This window comes from Leucoraja erinacea, chromosome 9, assembly GCF_028641065.1.
Source record: "Leucoraja erinacea ecotype New England chromosome 9, Leri_hhj_1, whole genome shotgun sequence".
NCBI classification, from domain to species: Eukaryota; Metazoa; Chordata; class Chondrichthyes; order Rajiformes; family Rajidae; genus Leucoraja; species Leucoraja erinaceus.
In genome coordinates this window covers 44523562-44542761 of record NC_073385.1, presented here as the reverse complement: position 1 = coordinate 44542761, position 19200 = coordinate 44523562, and the positions used below count along the sequence as shown (strand labels likewise).

Sequence of the window (19200 nt, the reverse complement as noted above, 5' to 3'; positions counted from 1 at the left end):
ATCGACTGGATCCATGCTTTTAAGCTTGACATGGACGCCTTGATATACGATGGATCAAATATGGCATTGTCATCTACCATGGATTGCAACATGGTCAGCAAGTGTGTGAACAACCTGTGAAAACAGGATGTCGAATGGCACTGGTCCAAAGAGTGTGACCATGCATTCACCAGGTTGAAGGAGATGCTCGCCCAGAAGACGTGTTTGGTCCACTATGACCCATCAAAACTGATCTCACTGGATGCCGATGCATCGCCATCTGGTCTTGGAGCAGTAATCTCACAAACGGCGCCGAATGGCAAGGAAGAACTAATTCGCGTTCGCATCCAAAACGCCGCCGACCGCCAAAAAAAAACTACAGCCAAGTGGAGAAAGAACAGCATACAGATAAAGCAAATACTGATATTTCTTCAAAAGAGAACACTGAGGAAAACTGTTGATTCTGAACCTTCAGCAAAAAAGGCTGGAAAAAAAGAGTGAAGCATGGTCCAGCCAAATGGAGATGTTCAAACTGGAAAGGGGGAATGTGACGTTTGGTGGACTGTGTGGGGTGGGAGGACCCGTTGCTCCTCCCATGCAGCAGGTGGCGCAGCACAGGACAAAGGGAGATGTTGTGTATATAGTTTATCCTGTCCGTAGTGTGCGGGTGTGCAGTCAGATTCTGTGTGTTGCAGCCATTTTTGAGTTGTCTTGCTGCCAGCATTGAGTAATGTAATAAAGACTTCTGTTGTACCTTGAAGACTCTCAAGTACTTGTGCAGACCTAGAAGACGATCACGAAACTTACAATCTGCATTATATACAAAAAAGGTTTATTTTTTTCTCAATAAATATTAAACACAGCATTTGTTCAACAAATGTCAAACTATTTTGTTTTTAAATTATTTTCAAGTCAAGTCAAGTCAACTTTATTTGTCACATACACATACAAGATGTGCAGTGAAATGAAAGTGGCAATGCCTGCGGATTGTGCAAAAACTACAGAACAGAATAGAACAGAAACAGTATTTACATGTTAGAAAATATTTTTTTACAAAAGACACAACACAGCAGTAAATTAGTACAGTAAATTAGTCCCTGGTGAGATACGAGTTTACAGTCCTGATGGCCTGTGGGAAGATACTCCTTCTCACCCTCTCTGTTTTCACAGCACGACAGCGGAGGCGTTTGCCTGACCGTAGCAGCTGGAACAGTCCGTTGCTGGGGTGGTAGGGGTCCCCCATTATGTTGTTGGCTTTGGATCTGCACCTCCTGGCGTAGGAGGGCGAGTGTAGTTCCCATAGTGAGTTCGGCTGAACGCACTACTTTCTGCAGAGCCTTCCTGCCTGGGCAGAGCTGTTCCCAAACCAGTTTGTGATGTTGCCTGACAAGATTTTTTCTACAGCTCCAGAGTAGAAGCACTGAAGGATCCTCAGAGAGATTCTGAATTTCCTCAGCTGCCTGAGGTGGTAAAGGCACTGCCTTGCCTTATTCACCTGTGTGGCAGTGTGTGTTGTCCATGTCAGATCCTCTGTGATGTGGACTCCCAGATATTTAAAGCAGCTCAGCCTTTCCACAGTCGTCCCATTTATCTCCAGTGGCGTGTACGTCTGCGGATGTTGTGCCCTTCTAAAGTCCACAATCGGCTCCTGAGTTTTTGTGACATTCAAGAGGAGGCTGTTGTCCTGACACCAGAGTGCCAGTCAGCCGCCTCGTCCCGGTAGACCTTCTCATCGTTATCGAAGATCAGGGTCAATTTAAAAATGAATACAGGATTCAGCAAAATTCATTGACCATGTTCTTCTGAAATAACTTTTTTATTGAATGTTTATTCTTGCAGACGAGCTTGACAGTTACATGTATCAGACTGTGGGACACGAAGCCATAGATCTCTATTCAGAAGCTATTGGCCTCCCAATGTATCGACGCACTATTAAAGGGAGCTCTGTAGCAATAGGAAGAGACTACACGGAATGTGAAGGTGATGAAGTTGAAGACCTCTACCATCTTTTGAAGCAGATCAAGGTACTTGCAAGGATATTTTAAAAACTCAATGCTTTTTATTGGATGTGATATTGAAGAGCCATGACTGTAGGACTATGGGTCAAGAGTTGGAAAATAGGATTAGATTCGGCAGTTTGTTTTTAACCAAAGCAGATGCAATGCATACTTTTTCTGGGATGATACTGATCTGAGACCAAGTTGTGGCAACTCATAACCTGCAGTGGCTCCATTGTACTCTAAAAGTGTATCCGTAGATTCTTGTTAAGCGATTAAAATATAATTGTGGCAGTGAAACAACTAGATTGCTCGATTTGTATTATAAACAAAAAGATTGCCAGGATGCTGTATATCTAAACATACATTGAACACAGTTCTGCTGTGATGACAGTGACGTTGTGACTTTTTTTGGGGGTCTGATCTCGCACCACTTTGTGAAGTGCAGTTCACACACAAATTACCCATACTTTGAGATAATTTTATAGTAATCTAATTGTTTTGCACAATTGGTTTCTTGGCGTGACATAAAAAAGCCAAACTCAGATGTAGATTGTTTTGTACTTGGATCAAATTTTCCATAATAGAATTGTAGGATGTGGGTTGTGAATCTCCATCCTGTCTCTAGTCTCGCTAAATGACCATTCTGGTTCTGTCGTACAACTGTCGTGGTCTGCGTTTGGGCCAGAGCGCAGGGGATAAAGCTTGCCACACAGTTGTTGACAACCTTCTGGAGAACTGTGACATACTATGTATGCAAGAGACATTTTTAGCGAAGCAAGACTTGGACAAACTCAATTCTCTCAATGGGGCTGGGGAGTCTACAACTGACCTTGGCATGGGAATAGTCAGAGGAGGATATCCGGAGGTGTGGCTATTCTATGGAACAAGAAGCTTGACTCATCAATAAATGTGGTTCGGCTTGATGCTGACTGGTGTATTGCAATACACTTTGCTCACAATGACAAGGAATTTGTTATCCTAAATGTTATCCTATAAATGCCATCAGAATGAGGATGAATATTTAAAAAAGCTTGCTTTCATCTATTCCTATATTCAAAACAATAATTTTTGTAATATATATGTAATTGGGGATATGAATGCAGATATCTCAGGAACTCATTATTTGCCAATCGTATGACTCGGCTCTAAGATAATAATAGTAAGATTAAACGAGAACTTATCAGTTTGAAGTTTGATCTTTATTTTATGAGGAGTTACGATGAGGGAATACGTGAAGAAGGCCCGTTCAGCCGCGTGCGTCAATCTTCAAAGCAGCGGTGTGAAATCACAGATAATAATAACAGTGACTGAAGTATGATAGTAAGATGAAAGAAGACTAGAACTACCAGATGAGCTTAACGAGGACTGGGAGCGGAGGGCATGTATTCCCTCATCGTAACTCCTCATAAAATAATGATCAAACTTCAAACTGGTAAGTTCTCGTTTAATCTTACTATTTTACTTCGGAGCCATGTGAGTGACTACGTGAAGATTTCAAAGCTCTGTGATTTCATGCCATGAGAAAACAAGTCTACACAACCACAACAGCCTCATTGACAAAATGAGGGAAAACATTCATAATGCATACAGTCATGACATAGATTTAAACATGCTGATGCTGTTAAATAACCAAAAACCAAAGTCACATCTCTCATCCGGCTGGAACCTATAACAGAACATAAAATAAATTGAGAATACCTCTGGTCTGGCAACGGATTATAACATGTTTGAAATATTGTTTGTTTGACCACACTACAGCCGTTATGATGTGGTCCAGCGGAACGTAGTTAACCCTTGCTGCTGCTGTTATAACAGCCCTGATGGAGCGAGATCCAGATCAGTATCTACTCCTGCATACCTCAACTCCGTTTTAACACCTGACAAGATCTGAGCAGATAGGTTCTTATAACGTCTTTTGTAACTAACAATCATAGTTAGCTCAGAGTCTCAAAGGCTCTTGGTGACCTTGACATATTGTTGTATATGTGTGTCCCCACATAACGTGAAATCCCTGGGTGTGTCTTGAGTTATTTTAAGACCTGACACCCCTACTGCTCTTCTTAAATTAATTATAGCATAAAATACTATGCATATATTTGCAGATGTAATCATCCTCTCCTGTCACAATAATGTAGCGAGTGACCTGTTGCGCTAACCAGCGCCAGGAGGATAACTACCTAATGAGGTCCGATCAAAGCTAAGAATGTAGCTGGAACCCCCTGGTTCAAATAGTGTTACACAATGTCCCATACTGCATTGTACTTGTCCTGGGAAACCTGTGTAACAGATATCCTTTACTAACTCGATATCCGAGGTGAACCCAACAACTTAGACCTTGTTAGCTGCAGTAAGTCTGATGGAAAGCCCCTTGGCACAGTTAATGATCCTATAATTCAATATTGTCAAAGACCATTTAAATGAACTGCAATAACTCAGAATCTGTACCATTTTAAATCTAACATGAGCATTAAACAAACGCTTCCCATCTACTGAAGCAGCAAAGAACCGCTTTTTGGTACCATTCCAGCACTGTGAATACATACAAAAATAGGCATGACAAACCCAAGCCGTAAGCAATCTATTGAGAATCTGTAGAACATATATTGATTTTTATCATGCAACGGCTGATCTTTCAAGCCGCAGGCTGGACCAGAAAATTCCGTTTAAATAACTATATAATGTTGCATTATTATTCCCGACAAATCGGGAATCAAACTGCATAGGCCAATTCCACAGCTGGAACCTAAAGCGACTCTTGATGTCTCCATTCCAAGACCCGACTCATAAAGCAAATTTGGAGGAAGACATAAAAGACCATTCCTCATGCTTGTAGTGAGAATGTACCTTTCGCTATTGTTATGCCACACATTTTGCAACGTTTAATTAGCATGAAAACAATATTTCTATATTCGGTGTTGCATTAAATCAGAATTTCATAAATACTGCATGGTCCCAACACCCATTCTGTGTTGTCATTGATCTGTACTTAATGATACTCCAGTGGCAAATTAGATTATGTACCTTTTACAGGATCTTTTCCCTGATTGCACCCTCGTGCTTATTATATGCCATATCTTAGTGTATCAACATGAAGTTGAGCATGCCCCTATGCATATTCACTCAATCCCTCTTTAACCCATAATGCACTTAGGGTCTATAGATAGATGATACCAATACTGAAGAGTTAATAACATTGCAAATCTCTTGCACCTCAACTAGAGATGACATTCGCATGTTCCCACCTTAAGCCATAGCATCTTTTTTGCAATATAATGACATATTTATTGATCAACAACTGGAGCAATGCTGAATACTGTTTGTCCATCACAGTGGCTTTCTTAGCTTCAGCTGGCAATAGCAAGTTGTATTATCAATGATCTTCATGACCCTTATTGTTTGTCATTAAGCATGCTGTCAGTTCTCCCAAATGCACAGCTGCATCACATCTATTACATTGCCAGTTAGTCTAATGAATAGGAACTCCTTTATAACCACAAGGCTGTTCCAGGTTTCTATTGATTCCAATCTATTGCTCAGGGCGGAGTCACATGGCAACTATACATTTGATAACAACCTAATTTACTGGATAAGAGAAAGCAATTCCTCAATTAGCTTGAAACTGAGTGGATTTTAGTCAAATACTGCATCAAAATATAATCCAGACAACACATCACAATTGTTTTTGAACTCTGAAGTCTTTTGAATGATTTATTGTTATCATACTGTTTAACTTGCCTCATCATAACAATTCTTTCAAACATCTCTGATGATCATGGTACATGGAAAAACCCCTAGGAAATCAGTTTGATCACCCTTCTTTCTTTATGAACAGGCCACACCTGCCATCATTTCGAGTCTGCCCTGACAACAACTCTGGCCCGGTTCTGATAATTCTCACATGTCCCAAGACAAATTCTTGCCATAATTCTGACCTTGCCTTGAAAGACAATTCCCCATATCTCCGAGCCTGTCTCGAAGGCAACCCGGCTAAAATACTGGACCTGGCTCAACACTCTTCTGGCCAAATTCCAACCTTCTTGGAATACTAGTATTGTCCAGTTACCTGGTTAAAATGCTTCCGAGTAGATGACAATGTCTCAGTTATTTGTGTGTTGCCCAACCAATTGTAAATCTTACCAACCTGTTCGTGGTCACTTAGTTGTAGAGTAACTCTGGTCAGCTTAATGCTGCTACCAGCTTGAGTGAACCGCTTCCTGCCGATGAAGCCATGGGGTGCGTTTTCCCCCTAAACTATGTGCTTCGCCCTTCATATGCCTGTGGAATATGTCTCACCTGAATAGAATATTCGGTGGGTGGCTCTAACACCCCTGATAGCGGTGTTCACTGCATTGTGATGTAATGGCAACCTTGCTGCCAGAAATCGTACCTCTGACATGTACCCTTCATCCTTGAGGTATGCTCCACGCTATACCCTCAGCCTCGGCATCAGATTACACTGACCCGGCATGTTCTCCTCCATAAGGGAGACATTAAGCAGCCCTACTACAAGGCGCTGCTGGCATGACCTCTCCAACAGGTCCACCCTTCAGGGTCAGAAAATGCCCCGGTAAGCTCACCTCCTCCATGAGGGAGACATCATTGCAGCCCTTCTCCAGGTGCTGCTGCCATACATTTAAACAGCCCTATACAAGGCGCTGCTGACACGGCTTAGAGCAATAGGTCGGCACTGCCATATATTCGGCATCCCCATTATGCAGCCCTGTTACAAGGCGCTGCTGGCAAGGGCTCCCCATCTGCCCAACACTGCCATATCTCCTGATGTTAGGGTGTATCTATCTTGAGCCTCCTCTCAATAAGGCTCCATTCTGGCCAACATCCACATTATTTATTTTTACCGGAAAGGAACCCTCCCGGCACCAGGACTGACCACTTGGGTCGATTTATCCCATATCTTGGGGACCTCCGCGGTCTGAGCACCGCATAGCTGGTGGATTTCCCCTCCCCGGGAATCCCAGCACCCTTGTATATTACCGGAGGGAAAACCCCTACCATCCCCAGGGCTGACCGTTCCGGTCCGTTTAACCCCTTTCCTAAGGACCCCTGCAGTCTGAAACCCGCATAATTACTGGATTCCCCTACCCGGGAACCCCAGCCTCTATATGTATATCGGGGGAAAAAACCTCCCGACACCCGTCATATGTATTTATATCCCATCCTACTGGAGGTCCCCTCCATGGGAACCCCAGGATTAACTTTCATATCGGAGGGAAAAGCCCTCCATATTGTCGGAGGGGAACCCCCTCCCGACTCCAGATCTACTGGGGGTCCCCTCCCCGGGAAACCCCAGTATTCATATTCATATCGGGGGGGGGGAAGCCCTCCCGGCCTACTGGAAGTCCCCTTCCTCGGGACACCCCCGCATAAATTTTATTGTCGGAGGGGAAATCCCTTACCGGCACCCGGCCTGCTGGAGGTCTCCTCCCTGGGAACCCCAGCGTCTATGTGTCTATCGGAGTGAATCCTCCCGGCACCCGGAGCGCCTGGACGCCACTGACCCCCGTCAGCAACGTCTTCCACAACACCCGACAGCTACCCGCTCTTGGCGGCAAGAACCGGGGTTTCCCCACAGCCCATAGCTGGTTCCCTCGTCGGGCCTCGCGAATCCACCGACAGAAAACCTCTGGAACAAGAGGTTCCTGCAGGGAATAAAACGGGTAAGAAACAAGCTTACCTTGAGTTTAAACTTACCCGCGTTGGAGACGCTCCTGCTCCCCAAGCGGCTGCCTGCACCAATGCGTCTGACGTAATGACGCACGTGCGGCTGAACGGGCCTTCTTCACGTAGTAACTCATGTGACTCCGAAGTAAAATTTTACATTGTCAAGCAAAGTGCTTTTACCTACAGATAGTTATACTTATATTAGTGAGGCCTGGCACACTACATCATGGCTGGACCACTGTATTAGTACAGCTGTATTACAGCAATGACTGATCATATACCTGTTGCTATGTCAATAAATGTTGAACATCTACCTGTAGTACCAGAGATGGAAATAGCTTAAACACAGAAAAACTGGACTGGTCAACCCTCACCAAGGAAGACCTTAGCCTATTATGCTCATACAGATTAATCCTTAAGCAATATTCATCTACCTAGAGATGCAATAATGTGTAGTAATTATAAGGATGTGAAGCATGAGATATTGGCTCCATTTATAATGATATAGTAAGCGCTTTATGTGTAGGCAGTAAGCCCTACTGCAAGCATAAAAAATAAGACACATAACATCAGGCCTGGCTGGAATAAGTCAAGCTGAGTATCATGCTGAAGCCCGTGAAGCCACTAAATCATGGGCTAAGGCAGGTAGACCCAGACAAGGGCCTATACTTGAGTACAAGAAGCTCACTAATGCAAGATATAAGTATGCTCTTCGCTTCATCTGTAAAAATGAGCAAGCTATGAGGGCTGATTCCATGGCTAAGAAGCTGTTAAGAAACAATGCTACTGATTTTTGGAAAGAAGTGAGAGCTCTTAACAGCTGCAAAACATCTCTACCATGCACTGTGGATGGAATCTCTGGAACAGCTAATATCGCGGAGTTATGGCAACAGCATTATAGTACTTTATTCAACTGTCCAAGGTGATTTGTATAGGGTGGACAATTTTGAGAGTAATGATTTAATGGTGATTATGTCACATGAGGTGTATCATGCCATGAACAAACTGTCCAACAACAAAGCAAGTGGCTTATATTTCTGCTGAACATTTTAAGTATGCGCACAAAATAAAGTTGTCCACTCTATCTCGGTGCACGTGACAATAATAAACCAATATCAATACCAACCTGTGCCACACTATTTGCCTATGAGATATGGCTCCTGTAGATTGGCTAATGCATGTTAGCCAATCAGAAAGCTTAGTAATTATAACCTGTCTAATTATATGATTTATAGTGTAAGAACTCGCCTTCCGTCTGGTAGTAGCTGTAGTAGACTGAACGTGTGATGTACTGCATATGTGATGATAAACTAGACAATAAAGATGCTTGTGCTTCAACCTGTGTGAGACTAAGGTATTTACATGGTGTCAGAAAATCGGTCTAGCTCGCATCCGTTTACCGTGATTTATTTTGTTTATCAGTTATTTGTGAGTGATTTTAACGACATGGCTAACTCTTGTCGAAAGCCAAGCCCGCTCGTGTTTGATTCTGATATAGCCGAGCGCTGGCGAATGTTTGAGCGAGACTATACTAACTATCCCGATGACCTAAAGGCATCCCTACTTAAATCTAGCAGGTTCGGAAGCAATGATCCACGCAGACACCTTTGAATTCGCACCAGCACACCTCGACGCGAACGGTCTGGTACTGGTGCCAGCCAAAACTATCGACAACCTGGCGGTCCTACTGAGAAAGTTTAGAGAACTGTGCGACCTGCCATCGAATCGTATACTTGAGAGAACAAGATTTTTTGCCCGACAGCAACAGGTTGACGAGCCAGTGGAACGATTTATCAGCGACCTAAGACACATGAGTTCACGGTGCCGTTCGGTGAGTTGACAAATGAGCTCGTGCAAAATAAAATTGTGGGAGGGATGAGCGACCGCAAGCTAAGAGCTGAATTGCTTCGGAACGCTGAACTGACTTTAGAGCAAGCCATTCGTGCATGTCGAATGGCGGAGACTGTAGCCCCACTAGCTGATTTTGACCCCACCAGTCCTCAACAACATATCATAAATTTAGCTAATTACTCTCCGCAGAAGTTTTTAAATGAGCCCCGCAAAGGTCCAAATATTCCTGCCACGAGGTGCCCAAACTGCAACTATTTCCACTCTAGGGGGCGCCAATTCTGCATGGCCCATGGGAAAGTACAAGAAACTCAACCATTTTGCTACTTGCTATCGGTCGCCTGGGAGCACTGCTTCAAGGACAAATCTGCACCTGATTCAACAAGAGCCTTCTGATTCCCAAGAACAAGACTATACTTCCCACAGGAACGACTCTGATAACACAGACACTGACTCAACCGTACTCTCCCTAAACCTGTGCTCCCCAGGCAAACTGATGGATCCTGTGGTGACCATGATCATCAATATAAAGGCTTTGAATGCCAAAGTCGACACTGGCGCCAGAGTGAACGTAATGTCACTCAAAGAGTTCAACAAGATAAGAACCACTGAACTCATGAAAGAAGACTCCACCACCCTACATGGTTATGGGGGGGGGGGGGGGGGGGGGGGAGTTCTCCAACCGTTGGGTAAAGCTGATTTAAAGTGCACTGTCAATGAGCAGACAAAGAACCTAATCTTCTACATAGTCCAACCTAGCTCAGAAACCTTGCTTGGCATCAATGCATGCCATGATCTGGGTCTGGTTTATTTCGGGCGTGCTGTCCACAAACTCTGTATGACAGAGGAACCAACACAACAGATGCTATCCAACTATAAAGACTTATTGGATGACAAACTTGGCAAACTGCCTACGATATACAAGATCACTGTAGATCATACGATCACCATAATAGTTTGTGCGCCTCACCACGTCCCCCATGTCATGCGGGAGAGAATACACACCAAACTCAAGCGTATGATCTCCATCGGAGTCATTGCCGAGGTCAGCGAACCCTCAGACTGGGTCTCCACTATGGTCATCACCACAAAAAAAGATAAGAAAGAATTACGCATCTGTATCAACCCTAAAGATTTAAACACAGCAATCAAACGGCAACACTATCCGATGAGAACCACTGAGGACGTAGCGGCACAGATTGGTAATGCAACGGTATTCTCAGTCCTCGATGCCAAAAGCTCTTTCTGGCAAATACCACTGGACCGAACATCATCTGCCCTAACAACTTTTGCCACACTATTCGGCCGCTACAGGTTTTTAAGAATGCCCTTGGGCATCAACACTTCTAGCGAAGTCTTTCAGCGCTCAATGGAACAACAATTCGCAGAATATCCATGTGCCATCATTGTTGACGACATCCTACTATACGGTCACGATGTGACTGAGGATGATGCCAACCTGAAAAAGATGAACCGTGCCAGAGACATTAATCTGAAACTCATCCCTCTGAAATGCAAGTTGAGGGTCTCCGAAGTTACCTACGCCGGTCATGTGTTCACCAGCAATGGATTAAAACCTGATCCACTAAAGACTGCAGCCATCAACGAGCTGCCAGTCCCATCCAACGTCATCAGCTTACAACGATTACTTGACATGGTCAACTACCTGGGCAAATTCATTCCCAGTCTCAGTGAACTTTCTGCTCCCCTACGATAACTGACCCACAAGGACAATGCATGGTCTTGGTACCCACAACACCAAAGAGCTTTCGAGACTTTAAAACTCCAACTAGCCAGTGCACCTACACTGGTGTACTTCATTCTCAACCTGCCAGTTACTATCACCTGCGATGCATCCCAGTATGGGCCAGGCGCAGCATGCCTACAAACATCTTTAGACGGCGCCGTGATGCCCATTTCTTACGCATCACTGAAACTGAGCATCGCTATGCTCAGATATAGAAGGAACTGCTCGCCGAGGTTTTTGCCTGCTCAAAGGTTAAAGACTTTATCTTTGGCAAAACCTTCACGGTCGAAACCAACCACCAACCACCAGCCACTAGTCACCATCCTGAGCAAGCCTATCCATGCTGCCCCAGCTCGACTACAGCGAATGATGATGCAGGTGCAACGGTTTGACTTCCGCATTGTCTACAAAAAAGGTAAAGACATGCACATTGCAGATACGCTCTCCATAGCCCCGTGCACCACCAGCGAATGACACCCGTTTGAACAGGACGGATTCTCGGTCTTGAAGGTCTCGTTTGTGCCCACTGATCGCCTGCGCCGCCTTGCCGAACACACAACTGCAGACAAAACCTCACAACTGCTAACCTCCGTCATTAGAGGCGGGTGGCCAAACAAGCAGTCAAGCACCCCATTTGAAATACGACCCTACATCCTGGTCCATGACGAACTGGTATTACAGAACGGAATAATTGTCAAGGGTCACAAGGCTGTCATTCTCCCAACCTTGCGAAAGGAGTACTATGAGGAAATCCACGGAGGCCACCCTGGCACGGAAGCCACTCTAAAACGTGCCAAGGAGATGATCTACTGGTCCGGGATGACCAAGTATATCGGTGAAAAAACAGGATCGTGCGTGATCTGCAACAGTCAATCACCGCATCAGCAAAAGCAGCCTCTCCTGTCCCAGCCAGCTCCCTCCCTACCATGGTCATCACTGGCTGCCGATATCTTCGAATGGCACGGGAAACACTACCTTGTGTTAATAGACGTACTCTAACTGCTTTGAAATGCCAACAATCACTTCAGAAACAGTGATCCAAAAGCTGAAAATACACCTTTCGGTGCATGGGGTACCCGCTCGTCTTCAGACTGACAATGGAACTCAATTCACCAGCCAAAAGTTTAAGGACTTTGGAAAACGGTGGACCTTCAAACACGTCACCAGCAGCCCGGAATACCCACAGTCCAATGGACTTGCCGAGCGTGCTGTTCGGAGCGCAAAGCAACTCATGGAGCGCTCCTACCTAGCCAAACCTGACGTCTACCTGGACCTGCAAAACATTGCAAGAGCCAACATTCTCGGCTCTCCAGCCCAGCGACTGATGTCCCGTCGGACACGCCCTCCACTGCCTGTCTCTCTGCAACAGCCACGACCAAAAGTCTGCCCCCCTGCCGTAATACAGAAGCGTGTACAGTTTAATCGAGACGCGCAGAAGCACTTTTATAACAAGACCAGCAAACCACTTATACAAGGTCAAGTGGTACGACTGCAAACAGATAAAGGACATACCAAACTGGGACACATTCACGGCCCCTCTAAGGAACCACGCTCCTACCTGGTCGAAGTCGATGGTGTTCTCTATAGACGCAACCGTCAACATCTCCTTCCTGTGAAGGAACGTCGTCCGGCATCCCATGGTCCTGATGTCTCACCGCTCGAGTTCAAACCAACGCCTGTTGCAGCCGTTCCAGCACCTGCCGCTACCAGGTCCGCCCACTCCCCGCATCAGTCTGTCCCTGTGTCCCCTGTTGTAACCGGCTCCCCGGGGTCCCTGCGCCGGTCCACCCAAAGGTTCCCCTGCGGTCTCCCCCCACAGACCCGCGAATTTACCTAGCCCAGCCCTTATCTTTTCGGAGGAAAAGGTTGATGAGGCAGCCCCATACCGTACGAGGACTGGTTGGGTTAGCAAGCCACCTATTAGATATGGCAATTATGTTTAACTAGTAATGTTACAAAATTTTGAGATTTTAAAATTCAAGTCTGTAATTTATCCCATCCGATAAAGCATAAAAATAAGTTTAATTTGACACCTAATTCACTTTCATATCTTCAGTATTAAAAAGGTTATGGACATTTTCATAATCGGAAATTAGCATCTTGTTCCCTATTGCTTTTACCAACATTGACTTAACACAAAGCTGTGATCGAGGACAGTCAAAAGCCTATAACTTAATTAAAAATTAATAGAACTGAAATAAATGTTCAGTTATTGTAGATTGAAGCATTCTGAAACAAATATGAAACAATCTTACTTAGATGACTTGAAATTAAAGCATATAATTAGTTAGTTACCTAATTGTAGGTAATTACAAAATTCAATTACTAGATCTAAATATTATCAATTTCTTAAGAATAGATTAACATTTTTAAATAGCCTAAATAACATTCACACAAGAATTCACGATAAAACATGTTTATTAAATCTCATTGTCATGGATTTATAGGCCAAATGGAAGGAATTTAATGTTTAACTCCTGTAAATTAATGGCCATTTAAATCAACTTGCGAGTGGGTTTTACTGGAATGGAACCATTTGGAACGTTGAGGTTGTGGTGCTTTATACCCCCATATCGGAATGCTGGTTCGTATGGGGACTAAATCGCCATTTCGCAACTTAAAATGTGAACTAAAGGCATCTTAAGAAACACTTTTATACATAAAAATAAACGACTTTCTTTTACCTGTCACCTACATGAAATCCGTCCCCGTTGTCGGCGTTTACGGCTTTAGAAGTTGGTTTTAAAATGACTCCAGCGTTGAAATTGTCGGGCGATTTATAAAAAAAAAAAAAAAAAAAAAGACACAGAACAGCCGTCTGAACAATTCTTCAGCAAATGCTTGGACTCCGACAAAATATAATCAAGGACAGGGTAAAAGAAAATCGCGTTTTAACCCTCCCCTCCCCTCCCCCAACGCGCCAAAATCGCGTACACGGCCAGTGGCAGAACTGCAGCCCTGCTGAAGGTAAGTATTGTAACATACCTAGTTTAACCCTGTTATTATTTACTCGTTATAGTTTGAAATGCCTTAGTTGCTTTTCATTTATACAAGAAGAGATGTAGATTGGCTATTGCATGTTAGCCAATCAGAATGCTTGTTGATTACAACTCCGCCTAATTATATGATGTATAGTGTAAGACCTCGCCTGCTGCCTGGCAGTAGCTGCAGTAGACTGAACGTGTGATGTACTCCATATGTGATGATGAACTAGACAATAAAGATGCTTGTGCTTCAACCTGTGTGAGACTAAGGTATTTACAGCTCCAACCAATAGAGTATTTTCCTCTTGATGCCTATTAGCTTCAGCTTTACCAGGGCTTCGTGATCTTCTTCTTGCGAATGAAACATAAACCAAAGGAATAATTGATCTCAAGCCGGGTGTTGAGTAGCCAGGTTGTTGTCTCTGCGTCAATGTCTACCAGGCCCTGAGCTCCATTTGGTGGGTGGTAGAGCGGGCACCCAGAGATTACATGGTTGGCTGTCTGTTGTTCTGCTCCACATTCACAGGCTAGTCTCTGGCGGAGTCCCCATCTCCACATGCTGTCATTGAAATGCCCAACTCCAGTACAAAGTTGCATCAATTGGTCACATGCTGGTCTAGTATCGAGTGCAACCAGCACTCTCACTTCTAGAATTCAGTCAATCCATTTGACCAAGGCTGTAAGGTTTGCAGGTCTGTGCTCCTGATTTAAAAATAGCAGGTTTCTGGTACAAATAAATGCAGTGAGACCACTGTCAACCCCCCTTCCATGTCACCACCATACCTTGTCATCCTGGTCTGCATGGACAATTTTCCATGGTGTTGCATAGATGGCACTGTTGTAATCATATTGGAACAACTTAGCTGGAGGTGCGGAAACAAGGAACTGCAGGTGATGGTTTACAAAAAAAGGACACAAAGTGCTGGAGTAACTCAGCGGGTCAGGCAGCATCTCTGATGATCATGGATTGGTGACGGTTCAGGTTGGGATTCTTCTTCAGACTTAAAACGTCACCTATCCATGTTCTCCAGTGAAATCTGCCTGACCCACTGAGTTACTCCAGCACTTTGTGTTCTTGGCTGGAGGTGCATCTAGTTCTTCAGAATTATTGTAAGGATATTATCTGGTCTTGGAATTGGCTGTATCCCAGTGCTGTCAAAGGTTTATTGATGTCATGTGATGTGGACTAAATTGGCTGGAGACGGGTTCTGAGATTCTGGGGATTTCGGGTTGATTGGTTCTCACTCATCAACTCAGCATTTCTTGTTGAATACAGTTGTAAAGGCTTCAACTTTGCTGTTGTTGAAGATATAGATGTTGTTGCAGATTTCTCCTCTTTTAATCGTTTATGACTGTGACAGGTGTGCAGAGTTCTAACCTAATCTATCAATTGTGGGATTGCATTTTGAAATGGGATTGCAATTAATGCATTCTTCTTTTGCTCTTTAGCAAGCAAATGGGTCTGTTTTACAATGTTTGAAGGAAATTACCTGAAATTCGAGAAATTCTGGTTGTCTTCGGGTAATTTTAGGGAAATTTAATATTTTCCGGAAATTTCCGCCCGCAAAGGGGTGTAAAGGTAATACTCACAACTGCCGATTTGGCGCTCAAAGGTTTAAACAGATCGCTGTCAGTTTAACGCGGGGGAATTTAAACAAAGAGCTGTCGGCTGCAGCGCTATGGGTTCTAAATATAGCGCTACAGGCTGCTGTGCTATGGACTTTAAACATAGCGCTATGGGTCACAGGCTGCTCGGGAAAGTTCTCGTATAACAATGTCTTTGGAATTCTCTTTCTCAGTGGAAGTTGAGCCGTTGATTATTTTTCAGGTAGAATTCTGGATAAGCCTAGTGGTGAAAAGTTACCAGTGGGCAGTGGGTAACTTCAAGGACAATCCCAAATTAACTGCAACCCACTGCCCACTGGTAACTTATCCAGAATTCTACCTGAAAAATAATCAATGGCTCAACTTCCACTGAGAAAGAGAATTCCAAAGACATTGTTATACGAGAACTTTCCCGAACAGGGAGGGAGGGAAGGAGAGAGGGCGGAGGGAGGGACGAAGAGAGGGAGGGAAAGGGGGAGGGAGAATGGGAGGGAGAGAGAACAGAGACAGACATATGAGAGCCGGTTGAAAAACGAAGACAAAGAAAGCTGTTGGAGGCAACGAAAGCTGCCTTGCATAACACTGTACAAGTGAGTAACAGAAGCAGGCAGATATGGTGTAGTTGCATAGATCTGTTTTGCCTTGTTCTTTGTGTTGTTAACGTGTGCCTGCGAGAAAAAAAACAACAACAAATAGCACGCAGGAAGTATTTTTGAAAATTTCAGGAAATACCATCAAATTCCTGGAAATTTGGGATCTTATTTAAGGAATTTTTTTTGAGGTGTGGAAGCACTGCTGTGTTATAGTTTGCCAGGTTGGGACCTGATTTTTGGGGATCTGGCATGCTCTCTGCACTCTTCATTTAACCAAGGATGTTCTCTGGCCTGGTGGTGTATGGTACATGCTCGGACATGAAATGAGAGATTTTGATGAAATCCAGTACCACTGTTGTGGATGGATGCAATGCCTCGTGCAGTTTGGAGCACTTTTCACTGATTCACAACATTGCATTAAAAATACACAATTTCAACTAAAATTGTTCTATTTTGAGTGTCAAAATTCACACATAAGAACCATGCACCATCTCCATGATAACTTATATTTCCCCTGCTAAGTACATTATCTTTACATGTACCGTCTAATATAATTGCTTTCAAGTCCACAACTAGTTGCATTGAAATTCCAGAATTTCATTAGCTCAGCATTTTAATTGTCATTAACCCTTCATTTCCTTTTGGCTGCGTCAGGTGTATGTTAGTGGTGCTTAATTAAGTTGGGACCACGTTTTACCGAGTGGTCAAGCTAAAAACTGTAGGTATTATTTATTATGTTTTTAAAAAGACACAGGAGAATGCTAATTTGACACATTGATTTTATGATTTGCAAATTATATTGTATACTTTAGAGCTGAATTTTTTTACTCGCAGTTTCTTAATTATAGGCTTGCATATTTTATTTAATTGAAAGAGAAGTTTCAGTTCCCAACCATTTTTGTTAAGATGAGTGTTTGGATACAATCTTTTTCATTTGTTACGCCCCAGGCCTGCAAAAATAAACTTGCAATTGAAGTATTAGTCAGCTTTTCAGACATGTTTAGTAACAAAATTGTTTCTTTGATTATTATATTTGTGTAATAGTACCATTGGGCAAAACCATGAATCAATTAAAAACTTTATATTTTATTTTAAAATCTTTTTTTTTTATTTTGTGCCCCTATAGCTTAACACCTTCCTTGCCATTGTATGCCATGGTTATATTCTAGCCCCAGAACTGCTTCGGGCTTCTCCTATTATCAAAGGATAGCTTGTCACCATCAATCTAACAGTGCCTAAATTTGCAAATTATCATCTTAGTGTTCAAATCCTACATTGGCTCACTCTTCACCCCTTCCAGCCTTGCAAAAGTCATGAAACTCTGCCTTCCAACTCTTGCTTATTCCCACGTTGACATCAGCCACAGTACATTCAGCTCCCCAGACCCAAAGAGCTGGATATTTCTTTTTAAACTCACCCTCTCCTTTCTGACCTAACCATATTATTTCATTGTGTAAGGTATATGCATATTCTTAGCCTTGGTATTCTTTTTATGTTGATCAAATTCCTTATTGATGTTGGTTGTTAAATCTTGGAAGCACATGCTCCTCTCTTTGGTGACAGAGGCTTCTGATTTGCAGTGCACTAAATCGTAGAAATGGTAAAATTCACTGATGCTGTGATAGTTTTCACTCTCATTTCATGAGAAGGTGTATTTTGGATGTAATTTTTTTAGAGCTACAACATGGAATCAGGCCCTTCGGCCAACCGAGTCCATCCCATCCATCGAGCACCCGTTCACACTAGATCTATGTTATTCCACTTTCCCACCCACTCCCTACACATTGGGGACAATTTTACAGATTTCCTATCCTATCCTGCAAACCCGCATGTCTTTGGGATATGGGAGGAAACCGGAGCACCCAGAGGAAATGCAGGTGGTCACGGGGAGAACGTGCAAACTCCACACGACGGAGGTCAGGATTAACCCCAAGTCACTGATGCTGTGAGGCAGCGGCTCAACCAGCCGCACCACTGTGCTGCCCCATCTCCTTACAGTTGTTGTCCAGTTTTTGGCTCAATAAGCAAATGATGACTGAAAACATAATTTTGCCAGAGCAAGAGGCCAATCATTGGCAGCATTGGCCGAAAAGGAGGTTGAATTGTTTATTGCTTGGTGAGGCTGACTTCGAATTTATATTTTTGAAATTCCTTCAGGGAACTAGATCAGCTGTTCGTGCATCTACCTGAACGTCTGGAATTCACCAATTGAAGACTGGAGGTGTGAAAATATGGTCTAAAGTTATGAACCATCATCGTACTGCTTAATGAATCAGATTTAAAAAAAATATTTCTTGTCTTCATGTCTTGTGTTTGAAAACAGTCCATGTAATATTTGTGCAACAAATGCATGGTTGATTTCTGAAATGAATATACAACAAATTAATTTAAAATCCTACAAAATTGCTGTTATTCCTCAAATGATTTGGATGACATGTTTTTGTTGTAAAATAGGTATACAATTATACAGTCGATCAGTTTGAAATATTTAAATTATTTCCCCCATTATGAACTATGGCAACACACTGCACAAATGTAGTAATATTAGTAGAATCAATAGCAAAAAAACAAGTGCTGGAGGAACTCAGCAAGTCAGGCAGCATTTGTGAAGGGAAATTAACAGACAACGTTTTGGTTCTGGGCCCTTCTTCAGACTGATGGGGTGGGGAGGGGAGTGAGAAAGCTGGAAAAGAGTGGTAGGAGTGAGGCAAAGGCTGGCAAGTGATAGGTGAATACTGATGAGGGCATTGATGGGCAGATGGGTG

General features: G+C 43.4%; 1 protein-coding gene across 3 annotated transcripts in view; it reads left to right on the top strand.

Annotated features, from left to right (window-relative positions):
- Positions 1-19200, top strand: part of dph6 (diphthamine biosynthesis 6) — a 264965-nt gene that overhangs the window by 23356 nt on the left and 222409 nt on the right. For all 3 annotated transcript variants that reach the window (XM_055640695.1, XM_055640694.1, XM_055640698.1), the window contains exon 3: positions 1819-2003. In XM_055640695.1, the coding sequence (XP_055496670.1) occupies positions 1819-2003 (185 nt within the window). The remainder of the gene's footprint in view (positions 1-1818; positions 2004-19200) is intronic.